The sequence below is a fragment of the Balaenoptera physalus genome (genome assembly GCF_965194825.1).
Source record: "Balaenoptera physalus genome assembly, chromosome: X".
Taxonomy (NCBI): Eukaryota; Metazoa; Chordata; class Mammalia; order Artiodactyla; family Balaenopteridae; genus Balaenoptera; species Balaenoptera physalus.
Window position 1 is genome coordinate 93,992,652 of NC_138903.1, and position 18,808 is coordinate 94,011,459.

At 36.7% G+C, this 18,808-nt stretch overlaps 1 protein-coding gene across 11 annotated transcripts in view; it reads left to right on the forward strand.

Annotated features, from left to right (window-relative positions):
* The window catches only part of PWWP3B (PWWP domain containing 3B), a 101,931-nt gene that overhangs the window by 16,383 nt on the left and 66,740 nt on the right, over positions 1 to 18,808 (forward strand). For 8 of the 11 annotated variants that reach the window (XM_082447583.1, XM_082447584.1, XM_082447585.1 and 5 more), the window contains 3 exons: positions 5,968 to 6,099; positions 8,366 to 8,440; positions 9,474 to 15,671. In XM_082447583.1, coding sequence (XP_082303709.1) covers positions 9,700 to 11,775 — 2,076 coding nt within the window. In that variant the 5' untranslated portion in view covers positions 5,968 to 6,099; positions 8,366 to 8,440; positions 9,474 to 9,699 and the 3' untranslated portion in view covers positions 11,776 to 15,671. Of the gene's footprint in view, positions 1 to 5,967; positions 6,100 to 8,365; positions 8,441 to 9,473; positions 15,672 to 18,808 lie in introns of those variants that run through there. The other 3 variants (XM_082447590.1, XR_014259022.1, XM_082447582.1) reach the window with 3 other exon arrangements.

Below are 18,808 nucleotides of genomic sequence, written 5' to 3' on the forward strand. Positions count from 1 at the left end.
GCTTGCATAACAAACTTTATTTTGCTTAGAGTGCAGCCTGAATGCCAGAGGATTTTTCCCAATGGTCTTTCTCCATCCTAAATTTTCAGCAGTCCCTTTACACCTGTGTCACTGGTTAGGGAGCGTGGTGTCTCTCTTCATGCTCTTGCCTGATTTGCAGCAGTGGGCCTCTGTTATTAGGTGCTAGGCTCGTGGTGAGGCAAGGGGCGTACTCTGTTTTTCTGTCTAACCTCAACCTTAGAGAGGCACTATGTACCTAGACCTGGTGGTTGCACTTTCTCAGCATTCTTTCCTCCAAATGTCAGCTAGCCTCTGATTTACATCTGGGGTTGACCTTTGGTGGGAGTTATATTCTTGTCCCTTCCTCAGCAGTAGCTCACCACTGCTTTTTACTCATATAGGATCCTGGACTCAAAGGTTTCCTGCTCCTTCTCAAGGGCAGAGGCTTTTTGCTTTTACTGCTCCCCAGTAGCTATGGATTTCTGCCTTTGTCTTGGGGATGGGAGGGTTTCCTATCTCCCCCTCCCCAGGAAGGTGGCTTCTGCCTTTCCCTTAGTGACTTAAGGCTTTTGCTTCCCATGATTGAAGGGTTTGAATTAGTGTGTGGGGCTACGTGTCTGTCTGCCAGCAACAGCTGATTGCCTCCTGCATACCTGAACACTGACATGGGTTCTTTTTGGTCTTCTGCATTGTCCCCAGTCATGTTTGTGTGCTTCTGGTTAAGGACTGTGAAAAATAACTTAGCAGTGAGTGTATAGGTGTCTTGGGTGCCACATATTCCAAACTACTGACACACTAGCCCATTAAAAGTTTAAGAATTTAAAAATTCATTAAGCTTTCAACTGATTTTTTTTTTTTACCTGCTTGTGTGACAGCTACTTCTGTCTCCATGCTTTGCCAAAGGGGCTGGTTACCCTTTGGAATTCATTTTACCTCAGTTCTGTGATGAGCTCAAGGGATATTATAGTTTTGTAGATTATTTAGATTTTTGTCATTAAGTTATGGGTGACATTCTTTTACAGCTTTTTATATCCTAATTTGAAATGGAACTGATGCTTTCTAATAATATATGTATGGGTGTTATTTTTGTTTTCTTTGTTATTAAATGTGCTTTAGGAAGAAGCAGAATATTTCTAAAGCATACTTACAAGAGTTGATTTTTATATACTAGTTATTAAATTTTTCCATTTAAATTTTTATTTTTTAATTATTATACATTAAATCATACTTTAAAGTATCATACATAATATATGACTTTTTGTATACACTTCTTTGGATTTTACACATGTATAAATTCACATAATCACTATCACAGTCAGGATATGGAAGATTCCATCACCCCAACAACTTCCTGTGCTATCCCTGTATAGTCACACCCTCTCCCTACCTGTAACCCCTAGCAGCCACTGATCATGTCACTATACTTTGCTCTTTTTGAAAATGTCACATAAATGTAATCATACAGTATTGTGGTAGACACACCCTAGGTGACCCACTCCCTTGTGTAGTTCCCTCCCCTTAGGTATGGCCAGAACCTGTGACTTGCTTCCAATCAATAGAATTTGGCAAAAGTGATGGGATGTCACTCACTCCCATAATTATGTTATAAAAGACTAATTTATGTTAAATTAGATACAGGATTCTCTTTTAAGTTGCAGTGACTCCCAGTACATAACTATTTCAAATTCATTAATTAATTCACCATTCATCCAGCCCACATTTTTAGAGCATTTTTCATTTGTGATGAGGTAGGTTCAGTATGTTTTAATGATTAAAAGCATGGACTCTGGAGTCAAAGTACCGGATTCAAATCCCATATGCCCAGTAGTCTCTAGATATCCTCGTAAAAGTTAATTAACCTCTCTAATGCCTCATCTACAAAGTGGTAATATTCAGAATACCCACCTAACAAGATTTTGTGAGAATCTAGGGAGATGGTGTATACAGAGCACTTGGCAGAGTGCCTGGAACATGGTAAGAAAACACTTTTGGTTTCTATCATCTTTGTCATTATTATTAATAATATTACTCTTGTTATGCAGAATGAGTTGGGTATGGGACTCTCCTACATGAAATAGCCATCTGGTTATTAAATGAAATAATAGGCCAAGTGCTGGGAACAGTGCCTGGCATATGGAAAACTTTATAGGTATTAGATATTATTATATCTATAATTATTATCTATCTTCATTAAGATAATAGTAGTAGTAGTATTAGCATTAATTATTATTGGATATCATTCCTCTCCCCCTCCTTCTACAGAGCAATGAAATATAAAATGTTGTCCAAGGAATTAATCTTTTACTTTGCATTTTGTTTGGAAAATGGTGTGGTGGTGTAGTATTTCCTGATTTATGTGCAATATAGAAAATAGACAAAATAAACACAGCAAAGTATAATTTTAATGTAATGACCATATTTTATGTGCATTTGGTTTTTCCCAAACATGTGAAATAAGAAGACAGAAAGAAATATTATGTTATAAAATATATAATTGAATATATCTCTTCATTTAAATAAATCCATATTTACACTAGCCTGATAATCCTCTTTAAATTATGTAATAATACTTTGAAAGCTTTGAAAAGATTAATTCTATAATAAGAAAATTATTTTTGTTGGTGATTGTATATAAGATCAACTTTTTTTCCTACAACTAGAAAGAGAGACTGGAAAACACAGTGACCTAGGTTAAGCTAGAACCTTATTGTTCCACTGGGTTAAAGTGGTTGGAATGAGGTGGACCCATTATTCAGAGGTTCAGGATCTTTCATCCCTAATGAGTTACATCCATTTTCTAAGTCACTTCTTGGTCCAGAATGGCTGTCCAAATTCTGTCATGGTCAAATTCTAGGGGGGGAAGTAAGATAAAGAGGGAAAATGAAAAAAAAAGTAAAGCCCAAGAGGACTGTTTACCCCCTTTGGAGGTACCTTCTCTAGAATCTTCACAACTATTTCTGTTTATATTCTTTGGCAAGAACTTCCAGCACATGGCCATGGCTCTTTGTTAGGGAGTCTGGGAAAAGAAATATTTTAAGAGTTTACACTGCCATCCTGAATGCAACCGGGGTTCTGTTAATGAGGAAGAATGCAAAGAGTGAATTTAGGGTGGGCAAATAGAAGTTTCTGCCCCAGTCATTATAAATATGATAATGGTTGTTTAAAAAAAAAAAGTAAACAAATAACAGAAGTCTATGAAAGACCAAAAGGGAAAACTTTCTGTGGCAGAGAGAATGCTACGTGTTCACCAAATTCTGTTTCATTTTCCTTCTGGGCCATGGGGAGACTACCTTCCCCAGCCTCTATAACAGTTTTAGCTAGTTGACTGTGACCAGCAGTGAGCGATGTTTGCCAGACCTGGCCTTGAAACCTTCCACAGGATTCTCCAATGACCCTCTTCATAAGATTGTTAGCCAGGTGCAAAAATTGTGGAGGACTTCAAGGCCAAAGAAGATGGTAGAGCCATAGGATGGAGGAAGTTTGAGTCTCTTAATGACTGCTTAGAACGGAGAATCCTCTCCCTCTCTGGCCGTTTGATGACCTCCATTGAAATTTGACATCAGCATTATAAACTCTTTTGGGGCTGAGCCTCTGAGATTTAGAGGTTGTTTATAGCACAAAACATTACATACTGTAATTATTAGAGCCCTCAATAATATACTGGCCTAGAGATTATATTCATTAGTTTATTAGTATGTATTATTCCAATATTAATGCTTACCTAAAGGTGGATTTTAAAATTTTACGTATATATATATATATATATGTTTTTTTTATTTTCTGTATAAATACATTTAAAACACATATAACAATAAAATTTATATATAAATATATATTCATATACATTACATAGTATATAATACAGAGGCCAAAAAAACGCTTCATTCCCAAATATCTCCATTCCTCAAATTATCACAATGAGATATCACCTCACACCCATCATAATCACCATCATCAGAAAGAACACAAATAACAAATGTTGACAAGGATGTGGAGAAAAGAGAACCCTTGTATACTGTTGGTGGGAATATAAACTGGTGCAGCCACTGTGGAAAACAGTCTGGCGGTTTCTCAAAAAAAACTAAAAATAGAAGTACCATATGACCCAGCAATTCCAGTCCTGCATATATATCCGAAAAAAACACAAAAGCACTAATTTGAAAAGATACATGAACTCCAATGTTTGTAGCAGCATTATTTACAATTGCTAAGATATGGGTGCAACCTAAGTGTCCATAACAGATGAATGGATAAGGAAGATGCCGTAGGTATATACAGTGGAATACTACTCAGCCATAAAAAAGAATGAAATTTTCCCATTTGCAGTAACATGGATGGACTTGGAGGGTATTATGCTACTGAAAGACACTTAGCATAATATCACGTATGTGGGATCTGAAAAATATCACAAACTAGTGACTATAACAAAAATGAAGCAGACTCACAGATACAGAGGACAAAGTAACGCTTACCAGTGGAGAGAGGGAAGAGGGGAGGGACAATATAAGGGTAGGGGCTTATGAGGTTCAAACTACTATGTATAAAATAAGCTACAAGGATATATTGTACAACACAGGGAATATAGCCAATATTTCATAATAACTATAAATAGGAGTATAACCTTTAAAAATTGTGAACCACTATATTGTACACCTGTAACAAAAGAAAAGATTATGTATTTTGAGGGCTAATATAGAGTCATTTCCATAGATACCTAATCAAGACTAATAAAGGTGTTTTCTAAACCAAAAAAAAAAGAATAAAGTAGACACCAGCCACTGAAAACTAAGGCTTTGGCTGCTCTGGCAGAAGGATGCCCAACATCATCCTAAGTTTGGGAGGACCCTAGAACTGAAGTCTTCACAACCCATAATATCTTGTGTCTCTTTACATCTCCCATTCTGGATTTCAAACTGGATTATACATTGAATGCTGTCAATACAGCAAACATTTGTTAAGCATGTGTATTTCTAGATGTTGAACTGGGTTCTGAATTAATCAGGAGCAGATAGTAATTCTCTTTGACCAATGTATTAGTTTACTTCTTCTGCTATAATAAAAGTTTTTACATATATATGTTTATTTTATATATAAATACGTTTATATATAAAATAAATACATTTATATATAAATAAGATATATAAAAATAAATTTATATATAAATATTTATATATAAATATATATATTACATATTATATAATAGAGACCAAATAAAACACTTCATTCCCAAATATCTTCATTTCCAAAATTATCACTAGCAATATTTTAAATTGAATTTCTAAATTAAATCAGAAATCTAAATTTTAATTTAACACAGGAGAATTTTAACTAACAAAATGTGCAAGATATATTTCAGACATAAAAGCAAATACATATGAATTTTTGAAAGTTAATTTCCCCCACATTGAATTGTGTGAGTGAAAAATACCAATAAAATATAAGAAGAAGGAATTGCCGTTTATTGATGAGGGTATATGAAATGGATGCTTTCCTGCCTAATGAGTGATTTTCATCCTCTGATCAGAAATATCCGTGTTCATGAAGACGTCTCTGGAAATTTCTGAAGCATTTAAGAGAAGAACTGAATAAAAGGAGAGACATACCATGGCCTGGAAACAGAAAAAAAAATTATAAAGAAGTCATTTTCCCTAAAATGATGTGCAGTTTCAGTGCAATCCCAGTTAAGATCCTTAGTGAACTATTTTAATCAAGCATGACCAGCTGGGTTTTAAATTTACTTACCAAGGTAAGGTGCAGAGAAGGCAAGGAAAAAATATGATAAAATAGTTTAAATTAGTTTTTTTTAATAAAGTGATTTGCAACCTCTTTTTTTCAAGACATCACCACCCTAAGGGAAACTAAACGGACACTTGTTGCCAATTCACTTTCAAGTTCTTTAAAAAGGAACATTTCTACCCTTTAACACTTAAGCAGTTTAACTGGGCAATTCTCCCTCCCTTAATTCAGGGAAGGACCGTCTGTCTTCATCACAGGGAGGGGGCGGAGCATTCTCTGAGAAGCTTGGGAGTGAGCTGCGCCTGACCACTCTTGGGGGAGGAGCTGCATTTCACCAGGCTGCAGCTGACAAGAAGCTTCCAGGTAATGGCTGTCTTAAAGCTAGTTATTTTATAGGGATTTCTCAGGACCCTAGAATGAAGATGAGAAAAATAGGGACAGTGGTCTTAGAGTGGTGGGGAAAGTGTGTAGTTTTGAGATAATTGCTGGCATTTTGAAAGAATTAATCCTTTGGAATTTTTGTATCTCCCAGTGCTTTAAAAGTCCACAGTGGGAGAAGGGGTGATCAGATTACAGCCTCTATATTAAGACCTCGGTGCAGCACGGGCGTTCATGCTAGTTTATTGACTTGGCATTCGATGTTTATATTGCTAGACATTCTGTTACTGTTTGAATTTTTAAGCATTTATTAATTTACACAGAAAATGATGGATAAAAATATATGGCAGCATGGAGGGAAATACTTCTATAATTTGATTGACACATAGACTATGTATGTGTCACCTGTACATGAGCATGGAAAGGGGAACAAGTATGTATTTGAGTGAAGACACTTGCACACATATATGCATGTATATATGTGTGATTTTTTTAAAAATCTGGGAGAAAATAAGCTCCCATGTTAGCATTTCTGGATGGTCAAGTTACTATTTTAATATTATTTCTTAGCCTATATCACCATCTTTAGAGTAGATTTCCCCATGATTAATTTTATAATCATGAAAGAAAAATGAAGCTGAAACAGCATATCCAATTTGCTTCAAACACATAAGCATTCATAGACACACACAGACATGCAGACATACCCCCCCACCCCAGTCTTTTGCCGATAGTGGAAATTTTCCTGGACCTGATCAAGCGCGTAGCCTGTTTGCTGTGTTGGCTACACCCTGCCTGTGTCCTCCTTGCAACTCATTCTTTCAGACCACAGGTATGGCCATGGTCAGCAATAACCACTTTTCTATATCTTTTAAGTTTAAGAGTGAGACAGAGAGAGGATTTGGCTTATTTCTACTAGCAATTTTAAAAATATTATATGGCAAGGTGCATCCATAAGTGGAATACCTATGTATCTGGAAAATAAAAACATAATCCTTTACATGTAGAGATTTGAAATGTCTGAGAAATAAAGTGAAAAAAGCAAATTGTAGCATAGCATTTGTCATATTATCTCACTTAAAAATAAATATGTGTGTTAGTAAAACATATATATGCTACTATATAATTCATGCAACCAAATCTGGGAAAACATATCTGCCACACTATTAACAGGATTGTTTATTTGTGTAGTTGGAGAGACAGGACTAGCTTTACTGCTCTCTATTTTTAAAATATTTAAAATATTGATATATACTTACTCATTTACGTGTTTTATGTCATCAGGAAAAATATTGAGATAAAATGTTATAAATGTAGGAAAAACCTCATTTAAAGTAATTCATAAATCATGTGGAAAATACTTATGTAGGATGATGTTCAAACTATGCTCTTAATTGAGATCTGATGTTGTTTTGAAATGATATGCGTTTATCTATACATGTAAAAAACTCTGGAAAGATAGAAAATATTCAGAGTGATTATTTATATAGAGAGTTGTACTTAGTTTTACATATATCCTTTTGCATCTTTTCAATTTTAATAAGCTTCTGCATGTTTTATAACCAGAAACATTATAGTTGAAGACATTTTAATCCTCCTATCCTACACAATAAACCCCTTGAACTTAGAAAGTTCTAGAAGCCTGGAAAGGCTCCTGGCTGGCTAAATGTAGTTCCCACCCTTCTCATAAATAAGACAAATCTGATAGTGATTGAGGCTCTGTGTGTAGCGCCTGCGGAGGCTGCAGTTCTGCTTCTGGTCACAAGGTGGCGCTTGACAGGTTTCCTAAATTTTCTCCAGGCAACCATTTTTATGAAGTAGGCCAATAAAGCAATGAAACATATTTTGTATTAGTGGACTGTGAAACAGCATGTAGAGTGTGAATAAAATTCTGTTGAAAATAATTGTGTGTAAAGGATGAAAAATTCACACGGTGATTGATTTGAGGATTCAAACAAAATCTATAGTCGGGCTCATAGTAGACACAAGGCAATTGTTACTTCCCTTTCTTGTCCTAACCTCACACTTTTCCTGGGAAAGATGATTTAAACATGAACCAGATATCATAACTATATCACACAGAGAGAATTTAAAATAATAAAACCAAGGAGGACAGTAAATATCTACATCACAGATGAGATTTCATTTCATTCCTGTGTTTCAGAATGACATGCCTGTAAAGTTTTGGTAGAGAAGTTTCTTTATGCCTTGCCCATTTAATTTGTTTGATTCCCTGTCTCCTTTTGGACAGCCTGTCTCCTTTTGGAGTGAGAATCAAGACAGACGGATCACAGGGCCAGACCCTTCCTGATCCACATGACATTGGGTAAGGCTCTTTTCATTTCACAAAATATTTCACATTAAAAATATGTTGAGAACTTGGGGTATAATTTATTTTGTTTCTTTCTCTGAAGCTTTAGCATTTTTAAATTAAAAACTACATTTCATATTAAAATCATGTTAGGTTGAGAATTTGAGGTGTAATTCATTTTGCTCCCTGTTCTATAGCCATAATGTTTTGTAATTAAAAGTAATAGCTTCTACTTTGGGGAAAGAATCTCATGTGTTAAACCACTATGAAGAATTCATGCAAGAGACTATTCAGATTTCTACCTGAGGTCCTATCCAACCACTTGACTCTCAAGAGATTCTTGATAATTATCCTATCCAATATGTGAACCTGGTAGCCATTCTAAATCTTTACCTTCTAAGCTCATGCTATTAACAAGGTCATTGTGTTGTGGTCTGGGTTCAAGAGACAGAGACCCTATTATCTTTGTCTGCCTGCTTTGGGTAGACAAGGAAGCATTTATAGCTTAAAAATTATAAAGCTGTGTGTTCAGCTACAACAGTGCTTCCAAAGAGTTCTTAGACAAGTAGCCTCAGCATCATTTGATAACTTATTAGAAGTGCAAAACATTGGATTCTGTCTAGACCTTCTGAATAAAATTCTCAGGATAGGGCATAGAAATCTAGTTTTAACAATCCTCCAGATGATTCTGATGCACGCTGAGTTCAGAGTCCCGCTGCCCCAGGTATAACATTAGGGGCACAGAAGTCTGAAAATATCTAATAACATAGAGTTCCTGACACACCACCTCTGCCATCATGCACATACAGTCACTCTTTAATAATCATGTGCAATAATGAGGGTAAGTTCTTTAGTTTGAGATATTATAAAAACACTTTTCCAATTCTCATCCCGCACCTTATATTATTCTGCATTTTTCTCCTCCGTCTGATGCCCCACTGAGCATTGTCCTTTCTTCTGTCTCTACTCTATTTGCAGTTGCTCACCTACTTTGGCAAAATAAATTTATTTGCTGATACTTCTCTTCTCTTCCTTTTCGTTATTTCAGTATCTTCCATATTGTCCCATTCAAACAACGTGTTCAAGCATCCTTGGGAAACTCAGCTGGAGGAGAACAGGCCACACAAGCTGTAAACCCTTTGTAATTCTTTGTAGTTTTAAAAGGGGCATTGCTAAAAGTATTGTTTGTGGTAGGAACTTCCTTAGCAGTGACAAGAATAGCCAGACACCTCAATCTCTGCTAGTAAACTCTTGGCACACAAATCTAAATCATAATGGATGCCAAGTATGTCTTATGCAATTGGCAAGACCAATTGTGGCCAGCAAAAGTTTTGTCCAGATCTGAGGCTTCATCAAACAGTAAGAGAAAAAAGACATTTTCCCTAGAAGTTCAGATACTCTCACTAGATGAAACAATTAAAGTGGAAAGCACAGAAACAAAGATCCTCACTAAATCTCAAGTTGAAGCTATTGCCTCCTCACTAGCAGCACAGTCAGAGGCCAGTGACCCACCTAGAGAGGAAACAGCCTATGCAAGGTCACTAAAAATGGCACTGGATATTCTGAATGAGAGAACAAATTTGATTCAAGCAAGCAGTTCAGATGAGGGAGAGACCACGACACTGTCTCAAAATGTACCACAAAAGCTTTCTGACTCACCCCCTCGTAAAAAGTATCGGAAGCACGAAGGAGACTTACCAAAGTGTCTTGAGGGAAATGAAAATTCAACATCCCTGTTAGTATCTTCAGAGAGTGATGATTCCCTGTATGATGATAAATCACGGGTGCATGCAGTCACTGATACTATTCCAAGTGAAATGGAAGCAAAGTCATCACAAAACTTCAGCTGGTGCCACACTTTCCCTTCACTTTCAGAAGATGAGGATGAAAAGGAGAGCAAGAAAAAGATTGACATCTCAACAATTATGCCTTTGCATTCCACAATTAAAGAGGAATATGTTAAAGATGAAAAGTTCACTCCAACTTTACCATCAGATAGCTTCACTGTGCCCAAAGCTTTGAAAGAGGAGGCACAGGACATCTGCCCAGAGGCCCCGGCTATTCCCTATGAATGCTCTACCTTCTCAGAGAATAGTGAAGATCCTGGAGAGGGTCCCTCCAATCCATGCTCAGATACCAGCCAGAATCAACCTACTGCGGAATCAGAGATGGGTGCTGTGGCATCCCCTAGGCCTTCTTCATGGGAACACCAGGTTTCCTTTAGTGCCTCTAACCATGCCATGGATTATTCACTCCTTGTGAATAATGAAAGAAATCTTCAGACACTGGATTTTGAGGAACTTGGGGAAGAACTTCAAGCTTCTGACAAGTCAGTTCATCTAAATTCTATTGATGCTTCCATATTAGATGACAGTGAGGAGGATGAAGAACTTCCACGTTTCATTTTTCAGTATGAGCCACGTTCATTTGAAACGGGAATGATAGTCTGGTTTAAATATCAAAAATATCCATTTTGGCCAGCAGTGGTAAAAAGCATCAGGCGAAAAGAGAGAAAAGCAAGTGTGCTTTTTATTGAGGCAAATATGAATCCTGAAAAGAGAGGCATTAGAGTGCCTTTTAGAAGATTAAAGAAATTTGACTGTAAAGAGAAACAAGCACTGGTGGATAAAGCCAGGGAGGACTACAGTGAAAGTATTGACTGGTGCATCTCGCTGATTTGTGACTACAGAGTTAGACTAGGTTGTGGTTCTTTTGCAGGCTCTCTCCTTGAGTATTATGCTGCTGACATTAGTTATCCACTTAGGAAAGTAATCAAACAGGATACCTTCAGGAACTTATTTCCAAAGCTGCAAAATGAAAATCCTGTGAAATCAATGGTTGTGACTTCCCAGACCAAGAAAATGTCCTTCCAGAAAATTCTTCCAGACCGAATGAAGTCTGCTCGGGACCGAGCCAACAAGAACCTGGTGGACTTCATTGTGAATGCAAAGGGAACAGAGAGCCATCTTTTAGCCATTTTAAAAGGCACGAAAGGGTCCAGGTGGCTGAAATCATTTTTGCATGCAAATAGGTTCACACCCTGTATTGAAACATACTTTGAGGATGAAGATCAGTTGGATGAGGTGGTGAAATATTTACAAGAAATCTACAAACAAATAGATGAAAAAATGCTGACTCTGATAAGAGATGATAAAATTAAATTTATCCTGGAAGTTCTTCTGCCGGAAGCAATCATTTGTTCAATTTCTGCTGTTGATGGATTAGATTACAAGGCAGCGGAAGCAAAGTATCTAAAAGGGCCATCTCTAGGATACAGGGAAAGAGAATTATTTGATGCAAAAATCATATTCGAAAAGAGACGGAAACCATTAACAAATGAAGCTCATTAAATCTTCTGAGAGTCCAAACCGTAACAGGGAACTTCCATAGATGCTAGTTTAAAAAAAAATCTCTGAATGATTCTAACATATAAATATTTTCCAGAAATGGGAGACTTTGGGTGATGAGTTCACTTTTTCTTTGCAATCTCTAGGATCTATGACTATTGCTACATCTTCATTTCCTTTTCCTGTGCTTCTTCAAAGTCAAATTATTAACATATTTCAGCAGTTCTACTTTCCCATACATTTTTAGAATGCATAATTCCTAAATGATTTATAAGGGAAAGTGCTATTTTGTTTTTTGACATTTTTGTGTCTATGCTGTATAGTTAAATACAGTGTGCACAATCATTTTAATATTAAAGTTGCACTGGTATTAGATATTAAGCAAGATAATTAGAAAAAAGTTAAAAAGCATCAATTATATATTTTTGCTTAATTTTTATAAAATATTAGGTTTTCTCTTAAGATAGCTGAATTATTTTTCTTGCCATGCTTATTTATTTTTGGAAAAAAATATCTCTGAGATATAGAACCAAAGATAGAGATGCTTTGCTATATATCATAACTAACTACAATTGCTTTTGCAAGAAAACAATGTGGAATTCAAAAATAAAGTAAATGAATTACCAGCATGCAGTCTTTGTGTGTGTGAATAACATCTCAGCATGCAGAAAATAATTTTGGCAGCCTTGAACAGGATTGTCCATTCTACACTTCCCTGAAATTCCATGTATGGGAGTGTCTATTATTCAATAGCTGAATGGTTTCTTAAAACAGACAGGCTTTCGGCTGTCTTCATAACTAACATTGGCTGTATCTTAATATAGCCTTCTGACCACACGTGGAAGGCAGCTAGAATCATTGTATTCATGGTCTGGCTACTCTAGATGTATGAGTCCAGACTGACTGCTTAAGAGCCCATCTGGTTTGATATAAACTGTAGAAAATGCAAGCACTTTGTTCTGAGTCTTGTATCTCCAAATACATAGTCACTTGTTTCAAACCAAGCAATTTTTATCATCTGGCTTATTCATGCAGTAGTTCCAGTTGCTTTCAATAATATAAATTCCAACTGGTAAATCATTCCACACTACTAGAAAGAGTAGATGGACCAAAATCTGTGAATTTGGAAATGGGTCACAGAAAAAGTCTCTATTTGGCAAAATATGACAATTATCCCAATGTGTTTAAAAATACACAATTGAAAGTTAAAGCCTGAAGCCAATGAACTGTTTATTCTAACTTGAAACAAGACTTTAGTGAGAATAAATATTAAGAGAGCTATTTTATTTTAAAAGCTTGATGTAAAAATAAATGCTAAAGGCTCTACATGAACCTGTCTGCATTTTTCAGAGTGAGACAGCTGTCACTCTTGGGCTTTAGTTATGTGTTCACATGGCCACGTGTTTATGTAAAAGTTGCAGAAGTTTGATGTTTTGATTTTCCATAAAACTATTATATCTTTCACCTTGGATGTCCACTTCACCATACTTCAGATTGTACAGCTACATAAGTGGTGTTTCTGCATACATATATATATATATATATATATATATATATATATATATATGATTTGTTTGGAATTTTTGCTTATTGTAGTTGTCATGATTTTAATGCTTGTTATACATTATCTTATAATTCTAAATAAATATTCACTTTCATGATTGATTTTGTGTTATTTTAAAAGAAAGCCTTCAAAACTGTGTAAGCTTCAGATTTCACAGAACCTTTTCTGGACCCTGTCTCCTGCCTGACAAAGACCAGACTCCTTGGGCATATAGCCTGTACCAATCCACATAGTTTCCTCATGATCCTCATGATTCTGAGGATCATTTGACAACAGACTATCACCACACTCTGTGTGGACCTTATACCCTGGGAAAACACACTCTGTTTACTCTATAATATTGTGTCTCTTTGATTCTGATATATTATCCAGCTTCTGTTTTCTCAGTGGAGCTAACTCTATCTCTTGGTTCTAATATTTTATTTACTACGTAATTCATTTATTTGTTCATTTATTCACACAATTGTGGGTCAAGAGAGCAAGCAATGTGTGGGTTAAAGCTCTGCTCTGAGAATTTAAGGTGCCAGATTTAAGGTGAGCCAGATGACAATCTAATTTCTAAAATGACTAAGATGCACTTCTTCATCATAATAATGAGAAATATTTCTTAACCTCATGGACTAACTGTATTTGAAAACCAAAGCCCGAGGATTCCCCATATTTGTGAGTTCCTGGGTGTCTGGTTTGGGGTAAAGGAGGGGCACCTAATTCCTCCTGGGATGTCATTTATATTGTGGCATATTTTGAAGTAAGGAAGATGTGCCTAAACATGCATTTATTCTCCTCTTTAAGTAAGTTGACATTTGGGGTGTGGAAATAGATGAGTTTGGCTTCCAACTCAGTGTGGATTCTGAGATCCCTTTCAGCCTGAGTGGTTGTTAGGGCAGGCTCTAAGATTGCCCTAAACTGGATCTGTGATCTAGGTTTGTGTGTCTAATGGGAATGCACAACCTGTTATTCACCCTAACACATTGGATTAAGAAGACCCTCATCTCCTCCAGTCATAAGGCAGACTGCTGAATATCAGACCCAGATTCTAATTGTAAGGTTGCAGAGCTGCATGGAAACTGCATTCACAACAGTTACAGATCTCTATATCAATATATGTATCCTAATAAAGAAGGAGTAGAACTCTGAGACCTGGAATAGTGATGAGTGTGGGAATCTTGAATACCTATAATCCTCTGTACACTCAGCCTGGTAAAAGCAGCCCCCTAACCCTTACTATTGGAGAGCAACCTCCCTGTTCCTAGAGACAAGGCAATAGCCTCATCTAAGGCGGCTACCCCAAAAAGACATTGCTTGTCTTTCTCAACACCCAACACTGATATTTTTCATTGCTTCCAACTCATGACAAGGGTAAGGTATCATCACAGCACAAGGAACAAAATACAGTCTCTGTTTAGGTGGAAAATCCAGAAAGAACTATAGGAACTGGCTAATGTGTACTAATATGAACAGGGATAATATACATTGGAATGGATTTTGAGGACTCACTGACATGAGTCATAGGAGTACAAACCTATGACTCAGGGTTCAATGACCTGGAGCTGCCTTCATATGCTGCTTGGGTGGCATTTTTAAGCTTGGACAACAGGCTACAGTAAATGAGATGGAGATATTAGAACTTCCTTGCCAGAGTACTGAGGAATTGGTGAGAAGGTCAAAGGGAGTGAAGGTATTAGAAATAATTTATTGCATGAGACGAGGACCTATCTCTAAACTACTTTCCCTAGGAGGGCAGAGAAAACACTACAATAATAAAGACTGTGCTGGTGAGGGGGAACACTTGACATTTTTGAGAAACTCAATGTTGGATCTCCTCTGCAAGCCATGATTGGAACTAAACTATGTTGCAATGGAGATGATAAGATTCCAGAATGTCAGAGCCCAGGTAGCAGCACAAAACCTCAGGAGCAAGTTGGGTATAATTACCATAATGCGAAGCAAGGTCGGAGTGGAGTCCAACTAGTTTGACTGACAGAAATACGTGGCAATGCCTTGTAGATAGTATTCCAGGGCTAGAGTATGAACAGCTCACTTCTTTTGTACAAAAAGGAAAACATGAGACTTGGCAAGTCAAAGTCTGATGTTAGCAGCTGCAGTGGAAAATTGTGGTCCCCCACCAAGTTTTCAGATCTGCAGTGCAAGTTGTTCTGCTACTCAGGCCATATGACTCAGCATATCTGATAATGCTTACAGCATCTGTGATGGATAAGGATGCACTATCTAAGTCATTCTAAGCCACAATATGGGAGTTGCAACACAGAATCCTGGGGTTCTGAACAAAAGCCATACCTCCTATGTCAGTAAGCTACTTGCCAATTAAAACATAGCTCCTAAAAAAAAAAAAATAGCTCCTTATATGCTATTGAGGTTAGTATATATGGAGTGCCTAACCAAGAGTTAACAAGTGACTATATGACAGGAGCTGCCCACCACAAGCTGTACATTATAAGATTCACCAAGCGATAAAGTCTGGCAAGCTCAGTAGCAGTCCACCCACGATGGAAATGCTCCAGGATCCAGCCTGAGAAAGCACAAATAAACTGACTGATTGCACAAACCCCCATGCCTTTGACCACTGTTACAATGATGCCCCTCGTGAGGCAGGGGGTGATCTATGACCAACTAATGGAAGAGGAAATTATCAAGACTGGTGCACAGATGTGTGAGCATTAAATTTTTTTTTTCTTGTAAGTCAGCTATACTTTAATTTTTAAAAGTGTAAAAATAAATAAATACTAGAGTCAACAGTAATCAAGTGAATAATACTCCACTTGTATTTCATAAAGAATAACCTTTCGCAAAATTAAGTGATGTATACTTCTTTTTTTTTTTTTGGAAATAAATATTTATTGTTTTGGCAAGGTTGGTGAAAAGGGAAGTAACCTGATCAGAACAAAGTTTTAGCAAAATTAACCACAGCATACGTCATGTCAGGAGGGCAGATCAAGAACATATGCCCCATTTTTTTTTTCAGCCCAGATCCCTCTGAGCATTAAATATTAATGGTGGCTATAAACGGACTGCCACCACACTTCAGCTTCAGTTAGAGTAGCCCTAAAGAATAATGTTGAAGGGTAAAACTTCCAGTTGGCAGAGCAGTGAGCATTACACCAGGTTCTTCACTTTGTATGGAGGGAGTAGTAGCTTGAGGTGGTCTCCTGGACTGTGGTGAATGATTTGGCTGGTATGTCAAGATCTTGGAAGAAGAATGATTGGAAATTGAAGATAAGGAAGTCTGGATATGAGGCATGTGGTTAGAACTATGAGAATGGAAACAAAGCATATGTGTCTCTGTGCCTCATATTAATGGCCATCCAAGGAACTGACTGTAGAGAAGGCACTTAACAACCAAGTGGATCTGATGACTCATGTGGATGTCAAACAGCTTCTCTCCTCAGTCATCATGGTTCTGGCACAATGAATCCATGAATTGTCCTGATGGCAGGGATGGAGCCTAAGCTTGTGTTCAACAGCACTGGTTCTCTCTCTCCAGGGATGATCAAGCTACTCCCACTTCTGAATGTATAATTCCCCAAGAGCAACATCTGATGCTGGGCACTCAATTCTGTCCCTTCCTTCAAGGATATCATCCAGCTACCTCATTCTACATTGAATGCACTGCACCCATTCTATCTTAGAGGTGGTAGTTAAAATCACAAAAATGGATGCCGACTTTGGACCCATAGGGTCAAGCACCACTTGCCTGTAGTGATGTGCAGTTTCATAACACATCCTTGTTTGACTTTTCTTCCTTGCTTCACCACACGTTTTTCTTACTCTGACTCACTAAAATCTCTTGCCAAATGAGCTACTCAAATGGAAACTCTTGTATCACACTCTCTTTTGTGGACACTCAAGCTAAGATAACCAGCAATAATTATGTATATATTTTATAAAATATAAGTAGGCATCACCAAATCAAAAATGTATTAAAGATTTTAAACTTATTCATGTATGAAAGCTATTAAAAATCAGTAATTTCCAGTTCTGGATAAGACAGAGTCCAACATTTCCCCCTATCCCTTTTGCCAGAATCAACAACTTAAGTTTTCACCTTAGAAAACCAGAGAAAGAAGAGCACATTAGATCCAAAACAAGTAGAAGAAAGAAAGTAAATATTGGAGCAGAAATCAAAAAAAACTGAGGGGCTTCCCTGGTGGCGCAGTGGTTGAGAATCTGCCTGCCAATGCAGGAGACACGGGTTCGAGCCCTGGTCTGGGAAGATCCCACATGCCACGGAGCAACTAGGCCTGTGAGCCACAACTACTGAGCCTGCGCGTCTGGAGCCTGTGCTCCGCAACAAGAGAGGCCGCGATAGTGAGAGGCCCGCGCACAGCGATGAAGAGTGGCCCCCGCTTGCCGCAACTAGAGAAAGCCCTCGCACAGAAATGAAGACCCAACGCAATCAAAAATAAATAATAAATAAATAAATAAATAAGTATATATATTTAAAAAAATACAATTTAAAAAAAACTGAAAAGAGGGAAACAATAGAGTAAATCAATGAAACCTAACTCTTAGCTAGGATAACCAAGAAAAAGAGAGAAGACACAAATAACCAATATCAGGAATGAAAGAGGGGACATCACTACTGATCCCATGGATGTTAAAAGGATAATAAAATACTATCAATAACTCTATAAACAAAAATTAAATAACTTAGATGAAATGGGCCAATTCCTCAAATTTAAAGGAAATTATTTTATTTCATTTCTTTTAAGTGTACTTAATATTTTAAAATGGAATTCACATTCTTTTTTTTTTTTACATAAAAAGTCACTGGTGTCAGATATTGGGCAATAACAATTTTTAAAATTTAATGTATATTTTTCCAGAAATATAAATCAATTTTTTTTTTGCTTCATTGGTATAAACTGTTGGATTTCCTTTTAAGATAATTCCTGAATTTCCCCTATTATGCCTATTTATTTTTGGAAAAATAGCTTTGAGACATCAAACCAATGACAGATAATATCTTATATATTATCACTAACTTCAATTGGTTTTGCCAGAAAACAACCTGCATTTAAAAAATAAAGTTAATGCAGTCTATTATGTGTGTGAATGAAATCTCAGCATGCAATAAATCATTTTGGCAGCCTTGAGAAAGATTCTTCACTATACACTTCCCTGAAATTTCATTTATGGGAGTATCAATTCTTCAATGGCTGGATGGCTTCTTAAAACAGACAGGTTTTTGGTTGTCTTCCTAACTGATAGTGACTGGATCCTCTTAATATAGCCATCTGACAATTACCTGAATATGGTTAAATACAGGCATACCTCAGAGATGTTGCAGGTTCAGTGCCAAACCACCTCAATAAAGCAAATATTTCACTAAAGGGAGTCACATGAATTTTTTGGTTTCCCAGGGCATATAAAAGTTATATTTACACTACACTGTAGTCTGTTAAGTGTGCAATAGTATTGTATCTAAAAAAAGTAAATGCCTTAACTTTAAAA